General features: G+C 31.9%; 1 protein-coding gene across 1 annotated transcript; it reads left to right on the top strand.

The window, feature by feature from the left end:
• The first annotated feature begins 483 nt into the window (after positions 1–483).
• Positions 484–1,766, top strand: LOC112692465. The gene is made up of 2 exons (XM_025567142.1): positions 484–1,189; positions 1,321–1,766. Exons 1-2 carry the CDS (start codon positions 484–486, stop codon positions 1,740–1,742), a joined length of 1,128 nt encoding a protein of 375 aa, XP_025422927.1. The 3' UTR covers positions 1,743–1,766.
• Positions 1,767–21,296: the final 19,530 nt, after the last annotated feature.

Raw genomic sequence — 21,296 nt, forward strand, 5'->3', positions numbered from 1 at the left:
TACTACTCCTACTCGTGCTCTGAACATTCAAAGAGCGTATACTGCATTTCAAAATGTTAAACCAGTTCAAATGTATTCTGAAGAAGATGCATTGGCATTAATTATAGATGCTAAACTCACCAAATCATAGTACACATTAATACGATTACAGGCAAAACAGAGAAATGCAAATATATATCCTGCATACAATAAAATACTCGAAGTGAAGTCCCAATGTTATCCCAAAAAAGACCAAGTATTAATTACAGAAATATCTGCGGAAGCAACTCTGCAATCGTTATTGAACCATACTGTACAACGAATATTTCAGTCTATTGAAAATTTATCAGCATACGAATTTAAAAATAATACAGTTGTTTTGCTTGTAAGTGGGGATTGGACGGGTCATCAGGGCTGGCCCAATATAAACAAAAATTTAATGATGTCCAGAGTGCGAGTGATAGCAATATTTTTTTGACGTCTTTCGTTCCAATTCAAATTATTATGTATTCAGGTGAATCAAAAGAGGCATTAAAAGAATTTATTTGGAAAAATCCAAGAACATCTTCAACCAAATACTGCCGACCAATTCATATACAATTTCAAAAAGAAACGACCGAATTGATACAAAACGAAGTATCAAATATATCGAATCAAATTCAAAACTTGGTATCTTCAATAGTTAATTTGGGAAATGACGATTTTGTATCAGTAAAACATGAGCTTGTGTTAACTATGATCGATGGAAAAGTATGTAATGCTATATCAGATAATAAGTCGGCACAAAAATGTTATATATGTGGTGCAGGGCCAAAAGATATGAACAATTTAAATACGATAAAACAACGTCCAATTGATCCATCAACACTTTCATTTGGTTTATCATCCTTGCATGCTTGGATAAGGTTTTTTGAATGCCTCATTCATGTTGCGTATCGATTAGGTTTTAAAAAATGGCAAGCACGGGGAGATGACCAAGAAATGTTAAAGAAAAAGAAAAAGGAAATACAAACTAAGTTTAGACAAGAATTGGGTCTGTTGATTGATCAACCTCGTCCTGGAGGAAGTGGCACGACTAATAATGGTAACACGGCCAGACGATTTTTTTCTAATCCAGACGTATCATCTTCTATAACCGGTGTTGATAAAAATATCATAGTACGATTCAAAGTTATACTTGAAGTTATATCATCAGGTGAACAAATTAAAGGTAATATAAAACAAAATAATGTCATTTAAAATAGTATCTTAGGTATTCTATTAGCTTAATAAAATAATTAATAAATAGGAAATGAATGCATAACCATTTAAAAAATATTAGTTTTCTTTATATTATTTTAGGAGTTGAATTCAATAATTATGCATTTGAGACAGCTCAATTATTCATTAGTAAATATCCATGGTTTTATCTACCAGCATCCGTTCACAAAATTTTGATTCACGGAACACAAATTGTTGAAAATGCCATATTGCCAATCGGTTTATTATCAGAAGAAGCACAGGAAGCTAAGAATAAAGATATGAAGAGGTTTAGGGAAAATAACACAAGAAAAATATCCAGAAAACATACAATGGAAGATTTATTTAATAACTTGCTCATTTCATCAGATCCACTTATTTCGAGTAGAAGAAAAATTAGCAATAAAAAATCAACCACATTATGCGATGAAGCAAAACTGCTTGTATGTATTGTAGGAGAAAATAAAGAGGATTTTTACATTAATGAGGAAAATAGTGAAGACGAATTTATGGAGTACGAATAATTAAATTGAAAACAACTAGCATATTGTGAACATTTGTATATTAAAATGTAGATTAATATATAAAAAACTAATTCGTAATTAATTTACTGTAAATAACAATGAAATAAAATATTAAATACTTTTTATTATTTGCTTAAATCAAAATATAATAAAAATCACCATGAAAATATTTTTTTCCAACTTTTTTTTTTTATGGACCACTGTGCGTCGGCGGCGGTGATAAGCCTCCGTGTGCGACTGGCCGGGTACGCAATCGCGCTGTTATCATCGCACAAAAATGTCGTTATTCCACGTCTTCAAATTTTATCGGTTATTTTTCGTGTAAGTTTCAAGTCATGCTCTCGTTTCTGTGTCTTCGTGGTGTGCACATCAAATTTCGTTTTCAAGTGTTCGTACGTCCGCAGCCATTTTCATTCAAACCACGGTTTTTTGTTGAGTAGTGTCATTTTCGTTTTGTGATTGACGTGGTTTTCGTTCATTGTTCCATTGTCCAGGGCTGTAGACCGTTGCAGTGTTTTCGTTGGTGACTGTGCTTGAGTGGTCGCACGTACCAATTCTGTGATTTATTTTTTATTGATACACTGCGGTGTGCCGTCTAAGGCAATTGTCTAATCACAGGGTTGGTGCGGTCGCGTGGATGGAACCAGCCATTTCAACATAGTCACAAGTGAGTATTGGTCGACCATATTTGTTCATTTGTGTTTTAAAGGCCGACGGGCCTGGCCGTCGTAGGCCGTTATTTATTTATATTGTATTATTTTGCATTGGCCGACATAGGCATCTACCACATTATTGTATTATTTTGCATTGGCCGACATAGACATCTACCACATTGTTGTTTATATTGCATTGGCCGACATAGGCATCTACCACATTATTGTATTATTTTATATTTTTTTATTTATATATTTATTGTTGTGCCGCTGTAGGGCCAACACTTGTATTATATTTATTATTTGGTGTGTGCCGTGTGGGCCACACCTTTCATTTATTTATTTATTTATTTCGTTTATTCATTTCATTTATCTATTTAACATTAATTTTTTTTTGCATTGCCATTATTATTATAAATTTATTATGATTACTGTTTTAACACAAATTACAACTGGCTGTGATCTTTATTATTATTATATTATTATTCTTGTATCAATTAAATTTATTATATCAATTATACAGTTCACAATTATTTTATTTTTTTTGTTAATTATTAATTATTATAAAAAATTCAAGTTGCGCCCAAGCCGCTCAATCTATTGCGAGCACTTCATGCGCTAACAGAAAGAGTAGATTCAAGATTAATGAATCGAATTGATGGGGAAAAAAAATATTGGAAAATATTTTATTGTGAATTGTTGCCGTAGTTAAATCACTTTCCTTACGGGAACTGTCTTTTTGAGGTGACGACGAGTTAATTGGTTCTTCGAAAAATGGAAATTTTCTTATGTCAGAATTAATATCTGAACTCGATCCATTTTTAGCCCAACATATTAATAAATATGGTAATGCCGGTCAGTGGCGTATTTAGGAATTTTTCATGGGGAGGGTCCAGATAATTTTCAGAATACAAAGCCATGGGGGGCTTTGCCCCCATACCCCCCCCCCCAATTACTCTTTATTACATAAAAATACCATATTTATAATACAATTTACAAATTAGTTGTAACTTTGTCATTTTTGTTCACATTTTCATTCTTTATATATTTAAATGCCAAATACCGCCAAGCAAATTTCATAAGGCACCCAGTAGCATAAATACCATAGTCCATCCAAATTCCACATATTATATAGTATACAATATAAAACATAAGTAGAAGCATTTAGCAAAATATACAACTATGGTCTTTGAGGAAAGCAAGCTTAACAACTATAGATTTCAATTATATAATCAAGATAATAATAAATTCAGATTTTAAACAGTAACATATCTGAGAATTTAATTTCTTATTCAAACTTTGCTCACCGTCTTCGTCGATAGACCTTTACAGATTTAAAGTCTCGGCAGTCTCGCTAGGGGTCGCACTACTACAAGTGGACTCTGTAGACCGAATCGCAGTGAAAAAAGTTGTTATTTTAGGTGTGTTGTTCATTTTGAATTTTTGAAAGATTAATTAAACAAAAAACGACACAGCGAAGTTTCGAATTCGAACGGTTTTGAAGATCATGTAATGCATAATCATAAATAAGAAAAACCGTCCGTCATCATTGTTATCTACCGGCTACCGCTATCATTTAATTTAATTTGATAAAAGCAGAGCGTTTGTTTAATAACCAAGAACTCGGTATTTTTTCAACCATGTTTGGTTCCAAACTGATAACGAAAAATCGTGATAACAATTGAAAATGTTGATAATACTGAAGCTTCGAAATTTTTTTACAAAATTGTTCATATCGACATATGTCATATCCTATGATATAATTTGTTTTTATTAAACATATAAAATCACAAACATTTACATGTACGAGACACGAGTCAATGGGGGGTCCAGACCCCTTGAACCCCCCCCGTAAATACGCCACTGATGCCGGTCGAGGATCAACATCATATTTATCATCAACTATTTTTGAAGAAGTCATTTCTATAATGGCGGAAAAAGTAAACAAATATTCTGTTGATAAAACTAAACGTAGAAAATATTTTTCCATTATAGTTGATTTAACTCCTGATATTACGCACATTGATTAACTTTCCTTTATTGTGAGATATGTAAATGACCAAGGTTTACCAGTTGAACAATTTCTTGAATTTATACTAAAAGCGGGTCATAAATCAACAGAGTTATTTGTTGTAGTCAATGATCTCATAAAACTTTACGGTTTGGATTGGTCCAACTGTAGGGGACAATCATATGACAACGCTAATAATATGTCCGGCAGTTATTCAGGTCTCCGAGCACGAGTTAAAGAAATAAATAATTTAATATATTTTGTTCATGTGCAGCACATTCGCTAAATTTAGTTGGAACGTACGCTGAAGATAATTCAAAAGAAACAGTTAAATATTTTGAATTAATTCAACATTTGTTTACGTTCTTTACTATTTCAACTCATCATTGGAAAATACTCAGTAATAATTTGAAATCGAGAACTCATACGTTGAAACATACATAATTTACAAGATGGTCATCAAGAAATGCAACTTGTTTGAGTATTAACAAAAATTGGTCTGAAATTATCAATGCCTAAACATATATAATGAATACTACTATATAAAATAATATGACTCGAAACGAATCATAAGGACTATTAAATAAACTCGAATCATTAGAGACTTTCTTTATGCCTATATTATGGGGTTTTCTATTGAACAGATTAAATGTAGTTAGTGAGAAGTTAAAAAAAGTTGAAATAGATTGTGGTCTCGTGATTGAGCTTTACATTTCTTTAATTCAACTTATTACAGATACTCGTGAAAATGTTGATGAATTTGAAAGAAAAGCAATTGAAAAATCTATTACAAAAAAATATAAAGATTCAAAAACTCGTAAAAAAATTAAATCAATTTTTCATGATAAAATTCGACAAAATGATTTAATTACTTCTGGAAGAGAAACATTTTAAATTGATACCTTTTTAGTAATTTTAGATCGTTTATTGAATGAACTTAACAAGAGAAGAGCTGCGTATCAACATTTTTTTTTCCATTTGATGCTCGAAAGTCTATCTCATGATGATATCGTTAAAGGAGCTACACAATTTAATGAAATATACTATGATGATATGGATTTAAATGAATTAATCAATGAATGTCTATATTTAAAAGCACATATAATACAATTGGCTGACGATAAGCAAAAAAATGTTCCCTAACTTATTCAAATTTGACATGAAGAAAACTCAATTTCAATATATCCCAACATCGAAATAGCACTCAGAATATATACATCTACAAATAGTTATCACCTAATTAAAATACTAAATTAATTTTTCTCTTTTTTTTTTGCCAATTCACATCCAACACTTCTTCCGGTTTAACTTCAATTATCCTGTTAATATTTAGGTGTTTTATATTATTATTATTATTATTATTATTTATTAACGTTCATTCGGACAAAAAGTATACGAGTACATAAATGATATCATATTAGTTATCTCACTATCTCAGGTTCATGAGGGGGGAGGGTTCTGAACCCCAAAACCACTCCATGGATACGCCACTGCACACATCACACGGTACATTTTTTGTATCATTACGGTATAACGTACGTGTTATAAATTATACCTATTATACGTGCAGCGGTTCGTTTAATTCCGAACCTCGACGTGCGCAAAAAAAGCGCAGTCGATAAACTCGTGTTACGATTCGCGTGTAAATTATGCATACGCGCGCCGTAATCATAGGTATTGAGTTTTTCGTTGCGGGGATGTTGAGAAAAAAAAACAACAGGCCGCACGCGGCTCGCCGAAAATATCGTCCTGAGCCACAACGGACGACGGGGTTCAACGTTTCGACGTGTGCAGCGTTCAAACGGTTCCCGACGGTGTTTCGGACGGACGAAAACGCCGACGCGCATCGTGGGCATGTGTGTTTTAACGTTTCATCGAACCGTGGGTCGTGCTCGCCCTTACGACGATCGTGTACACGCGCATACGATTTTCAGACAATTTTTAGAATTTTCTTGATCTTTTGATTAGTAACAAAAATTCCGGTGAGATATTCTGTAGTATATAGAGTTTTACGAATACATTTAATTTTTTTTATAAAAAACCATGATATTTGCTATTTGAACTATTTTGATTCTTTCCAAAATGCGTAAACCTAAGAAATGGTCAAACAAACTCATTCGAATAGGGTATCAGTGTTAAACAGAAAAAAAATTGGATTTTTTTGGGTTTTGCACAAGGAGGAACTGAAGGCATATATGTTATCTCGTCTCGACACTATTTTCGTGTCGCATTCGCGCCCAGATGATCGAAGCGTTACGTGTTACGAACACGACGCGAACTGTTTTGAATCGATGATTTCGTGCGTGTTTTCCACGCGAGATTTCCGTAACCACGCCGGGCAAAGGCAGAAAACTAGCGGAAATAGGACTCGCAACGAACGTGCACGTCCCGTGAAATAAAAGTAAAACACAAGCGAAAACCGACGGAGAGCAAAGTGCCGTCGTCGTCGTCGTCGTCTAAACCGGTCACGCACGAATTGTATACTCGGCGAACAATCGTCAACCGTGATGCTTTATGGGTTGTGCAGGAGATGAACCGTCAAGTATGGCGATCATTTTTACTGGTTGAGTCGTGGATTCCCATCGGTTGTCGGTAAATGTGATAAGAGTCGAAGAGATGATTAATAATCGCGTTCGTCGATCGGGAAGTGTACGAGTAATGTGGGAGCGAGTAATGTTATCAAGTTAGAATATTCGGCAAACATACGCGATTACAATCCTTGTCAAGTACACCGACTCATACACGGTTTTGGCGAAGGACAATAACGAGTAGTTGGCGTATCGCGCGCAAATTTCGATCATCCGCCGCCTCCGTCCGTCCTTTCACATGGTTTTTGAGACGCCCACACGCCCGTTTGCGTTAGTTTCGATAGAAGTCGCGATCACAGCACGTAATGTGCGATCCGCGACGAGGGGTTGAATGGAAGAAAATCGTGTGCGAGTATGAGGGGATGGAAGAAAAAGAAAAAAAAACAGTTCTCCGAAGAATCACGCTCGTCGCTCCACGCTCATACTCGTAGAGATGCGTTTAATAAGATTCCTGATCACAAGCTAGGCAAAATATTATTATGAAACTGTACGTTTAATAAGATTCGATTTCGAATCGTTCTTGTTAATATTATCATTGATTGTTCTTATTTTACGTGAGTTAGATGGTCTCATTTGTTCGGTGTTCAATAAAATACAAACCACGTACTTAACAAAATGCGTACTTCTTATTTTTTAAATTTAATACATACAGGTGTCGCGTAAGAAATATTAATCTGGTGGATGCACCAGATCATCTAAATTTCAACAACCTTATCGTTGTTGTTTTTTAATGTAAACAGGAAGTTTACTTTAGAGAAAAAATGTTTTCTACTAATTTACAAGTAGTGCGTTCATTGCTTACATGTTTAAGGTAAATGCACTGAAAATGCAAAATGCATTTAAAAAAACTTCAAATTTCCAAAAAAAAACCTATAGAATATTACCAAATGTTCCTTTGTTTGAAAGAAATCAAAGTATACACAAATACTCGTATTTCAAAATTCCAAAACTCTAAGACCACAGTAAAAACTTGACTCATAATTTTTTCAAGTTCATTCGAAATTCAGTAGGTTCAATGCACTACCATTTAACGCTACCTTAGATGAGGACGTCCCAAAGACTGAATAATTTAAATACATTTTAGAGTTAAAACAGCATCCAATGGCCACAGAAACTGCAGATTGTATTCTAATAAAAAAAAAAAACAACTAAATACATATGTGTATATTGGCTATATATAGAAAGTGCAATCTAGGGATATCTTATTGTAAATATAAATAAGATATTGTAGTTAAATAAGTTTTGAATATTATAAATATGTTCCATTTGCTGTTATTTATCTGGCAATATCAATTTAGTTGGAAATGCCCCCCATACACTTGCTTATAAATTAAATCGTGTTTCTATTTGTTTAGGCATTTAGTAAAACGCTTAAATTAACTAAATACCTACGGTATATTATGTGTATCGCTGTAATTTAATTGAATAATTGCACTGCGCGGCCCTCGTGCAGTGCGACAACAACGTGTTGAGAGGGCTTAGTGATTTATTTTTTCGTAAAGCCGGAATTATTTTCTTCGTAATTATAATTTCTAGGAACAGATTCGAGCGATAACTGCTAGATTTTGCGAAAATAAAACGATAAAATTGATTAAATGTCCAAAAAAGTATCGCAAAGAATATGCTGATAAAATAATAATAAGCATCTGATATTTATATTTAGGTACAATTAAGAGATAATTCATTTAACTATTATTTTTTCATACGTGAATATTTTTCAATTAATGAAAATGATCCTTAATCATTTTTTTTTTAATTTCTATTAATGTTTTTAGTAGTGTATTGACGTTTCGTCTTCAGAGTGTAAGTTTTCATTGTATTGCCGTAGTATTTCCGGATTTATATCAAAATAGAAATTACTATAATATAACGATTTCTGTGAAAGCTTTACTCAATTTATGGAAAATGAAATTGAAATATAAAATAGTTTCATATAATCCCTGCTAAATAGTATTTGTTATTCATACGCAGCTTACTAGTGTATTCGTTTTACATAGCCGTATAATATAATACCAACTACCAAATTGTTTAAACTTACCAAGAGGACACCCAAATCGAATTCTGGCCCTTGTACTAAATATTTGCCTGGGTCCTTTACCAAACTTCCAGTATTGAAATTTACTATTAATTAATAAAAGTAATGATTCAAAAGTATTTTGTTAATAGTAACTGGATTTTCTACATCCCTTATGTACACGTCAACAACCCTCATATCATTTTCAATTATATTAATTTTTGGTGTTCCTGTTTCTATTTTTCCTTCAATTTTAATTTTCATTACTACTCTCACTGCTTTTTTTTCATCTCGTCTCATTACATATCCAAACTATCTCAGTCTATATTCTTCCATATTTTCCTTAATCGACGCTACATCAATACTCATATATTTATTTCTTATTCTATCTTCTCTTGTGACTCTAATCATCTATTTAAGCATTTTCATTTTTGCACAACTCTTACTTTTTTCTATTTTTGTATTAACCGCTCAACACTCTGAACCATACAATATAGTTGGTTTCACTACACTCCTGTAAAATTTACCTTTTTAGAATTATCTTATCACATTAAACGCCTGACGATTCTTTCCATTTAATCCAACGGCATTTTTTTAAACATTTTTTTATTTAAGAAATCAAATTCACAATTTTTTTTAATACAAAATATTTTAGTGGTATTAAGTAATATAAATTAATAAATAATATAAATATAAATTAAAAAATTATTGATATCGATGTATTGTTTTGGAAAAATATCATTTTTAGTATAATATTTCTTGTGATTCGCGACCTCGTGCGTACGTTCGAGTATAATATTATACGTATGATATAGATAACTCGTAAATCATTCGTATTACTGTAAGGTTACAATCCAGTGGCAAGACCAAACGTTTATATTATTAAATACATTATGTGTTGATATATTTTATGCCTATAATATTTCAATGTATGGAACACAGCAATGTCAAGTACGACATTTACGTCATCCTTTCGATGAATGATGTATATGATGTATATTATAATAACATACGAGTTAACGTACTTACGAAAACAATAATTTCATCCCTTAGCCACGTGGCCTCTTATAGTAAACTCAACACATAAAACTAAAATATCACACACTCACTCACTGATTTCTGCATCCCAAAATCAACATAACTTACAATTTAACAACGGTTTCTTTAAAATAGTATAGATGTGCAATAAGAAGGAATTTTTCGAAAATCGCATTTTTAAGGGTTGGTTGAGATTGTTTGGGGCTAGATGTATAAATTGTTTTATATTTTGGTTACCTAGAGAATATTTTATTTTGTTTAATGTTTTGATTTTAATAATTATTGATCGAGGTGTACATAAGTAAATTTTATGAAAATAAACTAAAAAATATATAATTAGTTCATATGAAGTATTGTATGTTATTGTATGTTTATTCCAACCTAAATATTTTTGGTTTTGGATTAGTAATTGCTTTAATCTAAAATAATAAAATATCTCTAGAGCGATTTCGAGTATTTCAGTTTTTAATATTATAAAATTTGCTAAACGATAGTCGACATTTACTTCGCAGACATAAAATAGTTTTTTCCTTCCCTTCGTAACCTTGCTATCCAAATGTAGCACCCGACAAATTGAACGATACATCTGATCAGTGGCGGCTCGTGGCTTGGACGCCGAGACGATCCTACTAAAATCAATGAAAAGAAAAAAATTAATTGTATATTTATACATTTTTAAAAAATAATTTATATACATTTTATAGTGTGTGAACATTAAATTTGGTTCCTCAGATATTAAGTGTGTATGTAGTGTGTAATCATGTAAAAACTGAGCAGTGTTGAGACGACCGATAGCGTCGTCCTAACTATTTTGAACACGTATATGATAACTTATAGGCAGCCATGCAGCAATCGTGTGCGTGCGGGTACGTTTAAACTGCGATCTTTATATACGTATTTTGGACCAACAGCGTCGTCCGTGACAATACATTTTATTTATATTTTCTACTGCGGCCTGCGACTAGACACTAATGGGACCATTTTTCATCAGCAAAAAACAGGCTCATATATTTTATCCATAAAATAACTCTGTAAGTTAGTTATTTTGAAATTTTATAATAACTACGTAAAAATGTTCTAATGGCCAAGGTGGTACCTAGAAATAGAGAGTGACACAGATTCACACGCATCCATGGGGTATATAAGATAGTCCCGAATAGGCAAAAATGCAGATGTGTTTTAGTCCGACCTAGTAAGCACCAGTTAAAGTGCCACAAAAACCGCAGGGGCAGCAGAGGCAATGCCCCTGTAAAGGAGCCTCTTGTGATTGGTTTCGGGGTCCTCCTGCCTCTAAATAATTTCATTATGATAAATTACATAATAATTATTTAATGCATTTATTCTTATAATTATATGATTGTATATTTTTATTATTTTTATTAATTACAATTTTATCAGAACGGGGCCCTCCGAATCGCACATTGATATACCATAAGCTATAATATAGACAGTGTTGCCAAGAGCCAAAAGGCTTTCGTCTGTATATATTTTATCAAATTACCATATAAGATCGTAAGTTAATAAATTTCATCGTAATAAATTCGTAGTTAAGTGATAACATTCACGTAATATTTATTATCAGTTCGAGTTTAACATCAAGATCAAAATATTATGTCAGTTCGTACTCTATGTTATATTCTAATACTTATTCTATATCACGGTCGCGATTCAAAATATATCTAAGGTGTATCTTTATTTGTGATCATGGATATTATCATGTCTATACTCACTATTCAGAAACACTATTAGTCTATTAAGTTTATTGATACTAGTATCTATAGCTGCGCTCCTAACACTGTTGCTGGACGTGATAGGAAATATTGCAAGTGAATGGACTAATGTATGATTAGAATAGATCAAAAGGTAAATCAAATATCAAAAATTAGTGTAATTACAACTTTTTAATAAATATAAAGTAATATATCATAGTCAACAAAAAATAAAAATAAAACAACAAAATATTAAGATGTACCTATAATTTCCAAATTCTACTACTATTAGTTATATTTAGTATTATAGGATAAATTATTATTATTTACAAATAATTGATATGGTATAAACCTAAAACTTAAAGTATAATATCTAAAAATAATTCAAGAATACAGAATAATGTCTTCATGTCGGTAAATAGAATTAACGTATTTTTCCGTGTTTTTGACAGGTCCGTCCGTGGACCGTATGGACGGCCAAATTACCGTACCACCCCGACCGGCACCGTACGGCTGGCAATACTGATTATAGATAACATATTATAGCGTTATGAAATATGTTATTTTTATATATACCATTGGGATTCCCGAAATAATTATTGTAAACGCCGTTCGTGGCATATTTATATAGGCTTGTAGTGAGCTGGATCCCGCCCCCCATCATTGCTTGACAGATTGAGTGTTTAACGATATTCTCATAGTTTCATCGATTTTACGTCTTAAAGATATTATACCTAATTAGTTATTAGCAAGGCTCGGAACTTTATGTACTAATAAATATTAAAATATGCGTTTAAAAAACATAAAAATATGCAGTACAAAAATTGGAAAACAATTGCTTAAAAATAAAAAAAACCATTGATTTTAAAATATACATAGGTGTATTTGGCCACTACAATTTAGTTGTCGATAGATGCCGTTACTGTATAACTAACTACACTATTAATTATTATATATCTACTATTTTTCCCTTTTCTATTTTTATCGTACATAAACGATTGTTTACACAAGAATCCACATGTACTAACTGCCGTAACCATAGACATATAAAATAATTTATATGTATGCCTATGGCCGTGACGACCGACTTGTTTTCGGAAATGGTAGAATGCCGGCTTATCTATAATAGTTCGTCAAATTGTATTTCATTATTTACGACTGAGTTGAATGACGTTAATGTTGTAAACATCTAATTATGTGATTTAATATTTTTTACCCTTTCTGCATAACAATATTATATAGTATGTTCACGCTAGAGGTATCACTAAGTATTTCGGTTCGATGACTTTGTATTGAAATGGGGTTTTCACTGAATGACAGATTCTTCTTCTTAGATAAATTTAAAATTCTTAACACTTTCGGTACGCACATGCGCGATACAACTTACTTTTTTCAAATTAAATATGATTTTCGTTGGTACTATTGTATCCGTAATACAGGTTTTTTTCAAACATGATAAACAAATTAACATCATTAACAATAAAGTCTTCATGTTTTTTGATTTTTTTTTATATTTTAAAGGATCTTCAATTTAAAAAATAAAAATACGTAACAATATTATTTCTAGTTACAGATTATTCAAAAAATATTATAATATTTACTTACATTAATACAAGATTTTAAGTACATAATGTCCCGAGCCCTGATAGTTTATATTTTTTTAAATTAATTTTATTATACGACTGAACTAATACAATAAAATAAGTGCCTAATACCTATAGCTAAATTAGCTATGCTGATATGCATTTATATTATATAGATATCTAATAATTTAGCTGGAGTGTTATCAAAGGTGGGCATTAACTAGTTAAAAAGTTAAAGTTAAGTTAAAAAGTTTTTTTTTACTATTTATTTATTTATTTATTTATTTATTTACATTTACATTACGGGACAAACCCTTTAATATATGAAAATACACAATAAATATTAATTTGCTTTAAGGAAACGAGGCTTGATTTGAGACAGAATGGGTGGTCAGTATTGGCGATGCGCATAAGACAGATGATCGGGGAGTTAAGATAGTAGTTTGAGGAAGAGAATGGTATATGGAATGAAGCAGATGAACGTGTACAGCGGGAGGGGACATTAAATGAAATGCGAGATAGTGCTTCTAGACAGTCAATTTTAGAGGAAAGTAGATTAGATAGAAATGATATGTTAGCTGATTGACGGCGATCAGCGAGACTTTCTAAGGAAAAAAGGTGTGTGTTGGATTTGTGTGTAATCGTGAGTTGGACAGGATATGTTTAATTTATAAGCAGCGTGACGGAGGAATTTTCTTTGTACCCTTTCAATCATGCAACATGCAGAAGTGGTGGAAGGGTCCCAGAGAATGGTTCCATACTCAATATTTAATTTTAATTGTTAGTTTATTTTCTAATAAACTTTTTAACTAGTTTATTTAGTAGTTGAAATAACTTAGCTTTTGAAAATTGATTTAAAAATAATCTATCAAGTTAAAATTTTTTTTAAATTTTTCGTTTACACGTAAATATTAATATAAAAATTAAATAATCATGTAAAGTAAAATGGTCGCATACATTGTACATCAGAAGTCATATTAGATTTTGTAGGTTGAGGTCCACCTTTGAGTATTGGATTCTTGGATACCGAATGTTATGTATAAAGAGTTTTAACTATAAAGATAAATAAATACGGTAGTGAGTGACCACTTGATGTACAGTTTCATATTATTTTTTTAACACTTCAGCGCTACTGCTGTATATTATAAAATATTCAATAAAATTGTTTATTATAATTTAGAAAATTAAATATTTTTAAAGAACGCAGTCACTTTTTATGTGATCTACAATATAGATTATACATACTTATTAAAAAAAGTATATTAAATTTTAAACTATTTTTAAACTGAGTTAAGTCAATATTTTTTTTTTTTTATAAACTTATCGAGTTAAATTTATAAATTGTTAACTGATAACTTTTAACTTATGAATCTTGTGTTCACTTAACTGAACTTAACTTGAGTTAATTATTTTCATTAACTTGTCCACCTTTCTACACATATACAAATTTATATACTTAAATGAGTACTATGTTCAAGATACTTTGACAAATAAAATATTAAACTTAAAAGTAATAATATTTAATAATTAATAATGTGTGTATAGTATATTATTTTATATTTAATGTGTTGAACCTATTACTATGGGTCTTATATTTAAAGTCGCACCTCCACCACCAGAACTCATGAGTCATCATTTCATCTGTCATTGTCATTACGCGATTGAAAGAACAAAATCCAGCTATTTGACCGACATACACCAGAGAAAGAGTAGTGGATGAAAATTAATCCGACGGAACAATATTGAAAATGACCCATCGGACCGATGACGACGTCAACGACGGCGTGTTCGCTGATCCATGACATTTTGGCGCCAAATTATTTTGAAATGAAATATCACTGAAATCAAACGGATGAGTCATGCGTATGCAATTTTTATTGTTTCAGTTTCGTTTCCGTTATGTCGACCTAGTATGTGTATATTGTATCTTCGGTGAATTTCACGAATTTCTATATATACTCGTATATACGCTAACTCGGTTGGCGGTGGCGTATTTTTTGTAATCTGATTTTTCCTTTCTTTTATTTCAATATTTGGAGTAACAAACTTAAATATATATATATATATATATATATATTAAATTTCATTGGTTTTTCGAGTCGTATACAAACAAATAATAATATTTACTATTCGTGCGGATTTGATGTATGTTCGCAATGGTATAATATTTCATAATTTATATTTTTACATAAATTCGTTCGTAAGTACACATATAATAACTATACTTGTTGATGATATAAAAACATGATAGTCTACGCGAAAATTCAACCGTTGCGCAGGTGAATAATAATAATAATTTACACTAGCATGCAAAGCGTAATAATTATTTTATTATATTATTATTATAGTCGAACTACCGAAATACTCATGAATTTATTCGGAAAACGAAGGTAAAGTGAAAAAAAAAAATTAAAAAAAAAATACATCGAAAACTATTTTGATGTTATTATAATAACTATGTTATCATAATATAATAATTACGCAGTACGCGTTGTTGGACGAACACAGACTTGGGTGAGAAAAAAATTAAATACGGTGTAAGAAAATAGCAATATTAATAGTCTAAATGTTGAACTTGTAAATATTCTTCAAACGCCTTGACCGCATAATATAACATGGAAAGGGTTGCGTACAACACACGATCTGAACGCGACAATAATAACATCACTCCATGTTATCGAAAATCGTAAACTCTAATACACAGATGTTCCGGTTTTATTGAACAGTGACAATTTTTTCGTTCTACCGTTTACATTATTTTTCTATTATTTTTTTGTGGTAAACATTACTTGAGAAACAATCTTAAACATATAACAGGGGTCTCCAAAGTTTTTCGCTCGAGGAACACGTAGAATATCAAAAGCTCTTAACGGGTTTTTTTTTTAATCACTCATGATTTTTAATTTTATAGAAATATATATAACCATAAATATTTAAAGAAAACTCTGGATACTATAAATATTTTTAGATTATATCGATCGGTTTTTTTTAGGCGTGCTAGTCGAAATTTATACGTGGTGTAGTATCATGTGATATATGTAATGTTATAGATTGTATTAATTAGGAATATTATATGTAGATTGTATAATAGTTAAAATAACCATGTTATAGATCAATCACATCACGCGATTAATCTAAAAATATAAATTGTATTGATATTGTTAATTAACCTCAGTATAGAAGGGGAACCGATATGTTACTCGGGGCCTCACTTCTGACTTACATCTTGTAAAGACTAAAGTAATCCGTATGTGGAAAACTGCAGTCTAAACATTTCTTGTGTAAAAATTATTATTGTATAATTATTCAAATCGTTGTTTTAATTAATTTAATTAATTGATTTGGTCTATTCTACGAGCTTACTACAGCGAGACGTGGCTTGAAAATCCCTGGTACAGAGGATCCATGATTTTTCATTCAAGTTCCTTTTGCTGTTACTGTAGTTGATCTCATTTTAATCCTATCAAATTCAGATAACAATATCAATTTATTCTTATGTTTTTACGAGTTGTACCATTTTTTTTTTTTTTTTTAATCGTGTACTCGCGCGGTGCTGTGGAATCGGGTCGTGTAGCTGTTTTGTGCTCAAACAAATGAATTATGCCGTCGAGTGCACGTGGGTAAACATTGTACAGGACCGGTGAAAGGTCATCCGGGGGCGATCGGAAGTGCACACACTTGCGTGCGTCCGCAATCAAACGGTTCGCATGTGCCGCGAGCGGGTCCGACTGCAATCAGCACGCGGTTTGTTTGCGCGTACGGTTAGCGCAGTTAGTGAGACAATAGTGACGAACACGTGGTGACCACGTTCATTTCCTTCCGGACGGTATTCCACGTCGTTCTGCGGGCCCAGTCCTCGGCGAACCCGGTCGGTCGTGCCCGAAGACTATACCTACCTGATTTTACCTTGTAGGAACTTTCACATCGACGCCTCACTTCAAAAATGCAATAATTCAAATCGTGAAACTATTGGTTCTAGAATGAAATAAACGACTTGTAGAGGTGAATAATTCAACTAAAAAATTATTGCGTTATAGAATCGAAATCGCCGTAATTTTGCAAATAATATCAAGTAGATAACTCAATTTTGAATATTTTTGAGTTATTGCAGTCTTGAAATGAGGCGTCAATATATCCGTGCAGGAACTAACGTATGAATTTTTTTACTTGTTACTCTCATTTTATGCCCATATTTAGGGGGGGCTATAAGGTATGGGTAGGCATAAGCCCGAGGGCGCAGAGTTGGACAAAATTTTATCTAGATAATTATTCGAATAAATATGTATTCGAATAAAAAATTATTCGATTAATTTAGAAACAATATTAATCGAATAAAAATGTATTCGAAAAATTTGGAAACAATATTATTGGAATAATTTGTGATTATAATATTATTTGAATTTTCTTTAAACATAGTTATCCTATCCCAGTATATATAGTAGTAGTTAGTACTAATTACTAAATATGTATTATGAAATAATGATTATAATTCTTCTAGTTTGTCTACATGTATTTAGTATGTACCTTAATAGTAATTAATTATCGATATTGAAGATGTTATTAGTATATTTAGTTTAGTCCAGTTTCTGTACTGTATTATATAGTCTTAGATATTTTGGTACTATGTACTAACTATGTATGTTCAATGTATTATTTCATATTTATAAGTTCAAATCTATAGAGCTCTACACAAAAATATAAAGATACTAGATAGATATGGGCATGTAGCTATAAAAATTATCTGTTTGAATTTATGATATCTAAACATCGAAGACGTGGTTTTATCAAATGTACATCAAATGTAGATTATCTTATGATTACTTGAGTCGTATTTGACGCGTTATATCTTGTTTACACGTGACGAGTACTCGGCCGTGTCACTCGTTATGTTGTTCGGACTAATACCGAAATTGACTGAGTCAGCGTTTACACGTATTTTATTTGCTTGGCCGAGTGACACATAAGTTCACTACACGATCTACTCGGTTGGCGGTTTATACACGCCGAGTACAGTTAATTTTGGCAGTAGCGGTAGTCGCTCGGCCGAGTGAATAGAAACTGTTTCTATTCACTCGCTCGATTATTTTACTGGGCCGAGTACTAGGCCGAGTACTGGTTCCTTGAATTCATACGGGACAGTGCTCGGACGAGTTGACTCTCTCGGCCGAGTACTCGTCACGTGTAAACAAGGCATTAGTTCTTCTATGCGCGAGTTCGCGATAATTGTGTTTGAAAATTAGTTGAATAATAATTTATTCGAATAATTGTATTTAAAAATTAATCGAATAATTATAATAATAATAATAATTATTCGAATAAAATTTTATCTAAATAATCATCTAAATAAAAATTTTTATTCGAATAACGCCCAATTCTGCGGGGGCGTCAAGTCTCAGGGACGGCAAAATATTTTAGCGAAATTAATTTTAAAAGTGATGTACCTAATGAAAAAAAAAAAATAAAAACAATAAAAAAATAAAATAGTATGTTTAATTATGTTATAATTTATAAATTAAAAAAAAAATGTATTTTTATTATATTAAGGATCTCAATTATGGACGAAATAATAAGTGTTATATTATTATTATTTATTTGGAGGGAGGCATAAATTATATGCCCGAGGGCGCCTAATTTTTAAATACGGTCCTGTCTCGTGTAGAAATTTACGATTCCCCCTCGGAGACGGTCCGAGTCGGACTGTGCCCCGACCGGGTCCCGCGATGTTCTTTTTGACCATCCCGGACGGGTTTTGTGCTTGGCTTGGCTCCGCGGTTGCGATCCGCGGCCAGGCCATCAAGAGCATTCGGAAAAGATAAATAAAAAATAATCGTTCAACACGAGAACCCAATAGCTGTTCGTTTTTTGTACCTGCAACTGACTACTGTCCGACCGAGCGAAACCGATAAGTATTGGGAAGACTGCAGCGAAAACAATTATTGGGAAAATATTCAACCGAAATTTCACTACAACTATTTGCTAACGTTGCCACGAACCGTCCAGTGTCTCCGAGTTGTCATTGGGTTCGATCAAACCTCCGTCTATCGAAATTCTTTACATAACGAATCGTCGTATAGATCTGTGATATTGTTTAACGAATTCGTTTCATTCTTAATCGTACTCCGTGATACTTTAATAATATTTGTATTTTGTGATTCAGCGAAAACTAATTAGAATACAAGCACGAAAATATACTGGTTTTTATAAAACTCCTTTGTCCTTCGAGATTTTAAACCTATAGTTGCGTCCATATTTTTTTCTCTTTAGGTAGAATTTTAATGAATTACATTTGCATAATGTTATGTTACATAACCGTCGGGAATGCTAGAATTTTATGAATTAATTTTTGATCCTTCCAATGTCTTGTGACTGCTGTTATTTAATTTCATCTTACACACTCAACCGGGCTTTCAGAAATGTGAACGTGTTACACACGTCTTTCACAACTTTAAATATGATTACGATAACGAGTGGAACGCAGGACGCAACGGGTATAATTTCAAAATTTAATTATTTATGCAAAGACTTATATGTGATACTTTTGTCAGATCCACGCTCGTACGAGAGAGATAGGTAAACGCTTCAAAACTTCCGGTAGACTTGCAACTTTTTACGCACGAACAAATAAACAGTTTAACGCTAAAAACAACAACTAACTTAAAAAGTGATGAAAGGTCTCCCTAATACTAATATTAATAAAATCCCTAATATTTTCAGATTGTAACCCAACGTTCCGATACTTAATAATCGTAAATACATTTGTATACAACTCATCGTACCGAGTTAATGCGAACGAAAAATGCTTCCGATTCCTAACCTATGTACTCTCATTCGCACAAATATATTTACACTATGGCGCAGTTCGCAGACGTACGACGATAAAGTTGTCTGGAATTCGCAACAATAAAATGATAAACATGCAAATATCTCCAAAAGATATACCCTTCGAGTTGCGTAACGATTGTTTGTGTAATATAATTAAAAGTACTCGAACAGTCGCGCGAATATGAAACTGCACCAGTACAGGTATACATTTAGTATAAGTTAAACATCAAAAAGGTTTTCTCTATGTTGTACTATATGATACAACAAATAATAACAGTAATAACAGCGCAAGCCTTCAAAGAAGATTTTTATTTTATTGCCTCTATATCATTCGTTTTAGTCTTATTATATCATAGTACAAAGCTGTAGTTAGTCTAATTGAAATTTTAAAATTGTAAATAGAAAACTTCAAAGGAAAAAAAATCAATATATCTTTGTAACCCCGTCAGAGAAATACTGTCCTATTGGATTCATTAAAGCACAAACCTGTAACATTATTTTAACAAAAATCATAAGGATTTATAAATAGTAGTCAGGTATCAATACAAACAACGCAACGTGTGTGAAGTTAGCCCCCCCCCCACTATAAAAAAACTTTCCAAAATAATTGTAACCTTATTTTTTTAATTTGTAACTATTTGTAACCAAGTTTTTAGAATTTGTAATCTCATATTTTTCAAGCTACGGGTACTTTCTCAATGAGGGGCTAACTTCACGCAGCCCCCCCCAATTCAACGAAATCGTCCAAAACAAATTGTAACTTATAAAGCCTAATTTGTAACTATTTGTAACCAACTTTTTGAAATTTGTAACCTCGGCCCTTTCGAGTAATTGTAAATTTCTCAATGAGGGGCTAGGCCCCCCCCCCAATTTAACCGAATCGTCCAAAACAAGTTGTAACTTATAAAAATCAATTTGTAACTATTTGTAACCAAATTTTTGGAATTTGTAACCTCATCAATTTTAAGTACCGATGGATTTCCCAAAGAAGATAACTGCATAAAAAAAATAAGTTTTTAATTTATAATATCACCCAGTTCAATCAATTCGTCTAGAACAGATCGTAAGTTGAAGAAAATAAATCTATATTTAAGGAAAACAAAATCTAGAATGAATAAATGTCTTAATTAACTAGA

The sequence above is a fragment of the Sipha flava genome, unplaced genomic scaffold (assembly GCF_003268045.1).
Source record: "Sipha flava isolate LNK unplaced genomic scaffold, YSA_version1 73_pilon_pilon, whole genome shotgun sequence".
NCBI classification, from domain to species: domain Eukaryota; kingdom Metazoa; phylum Arthropoda; class Insecta; order Hemiptera; family Aphididae; genus Sipha; species Sipha flava.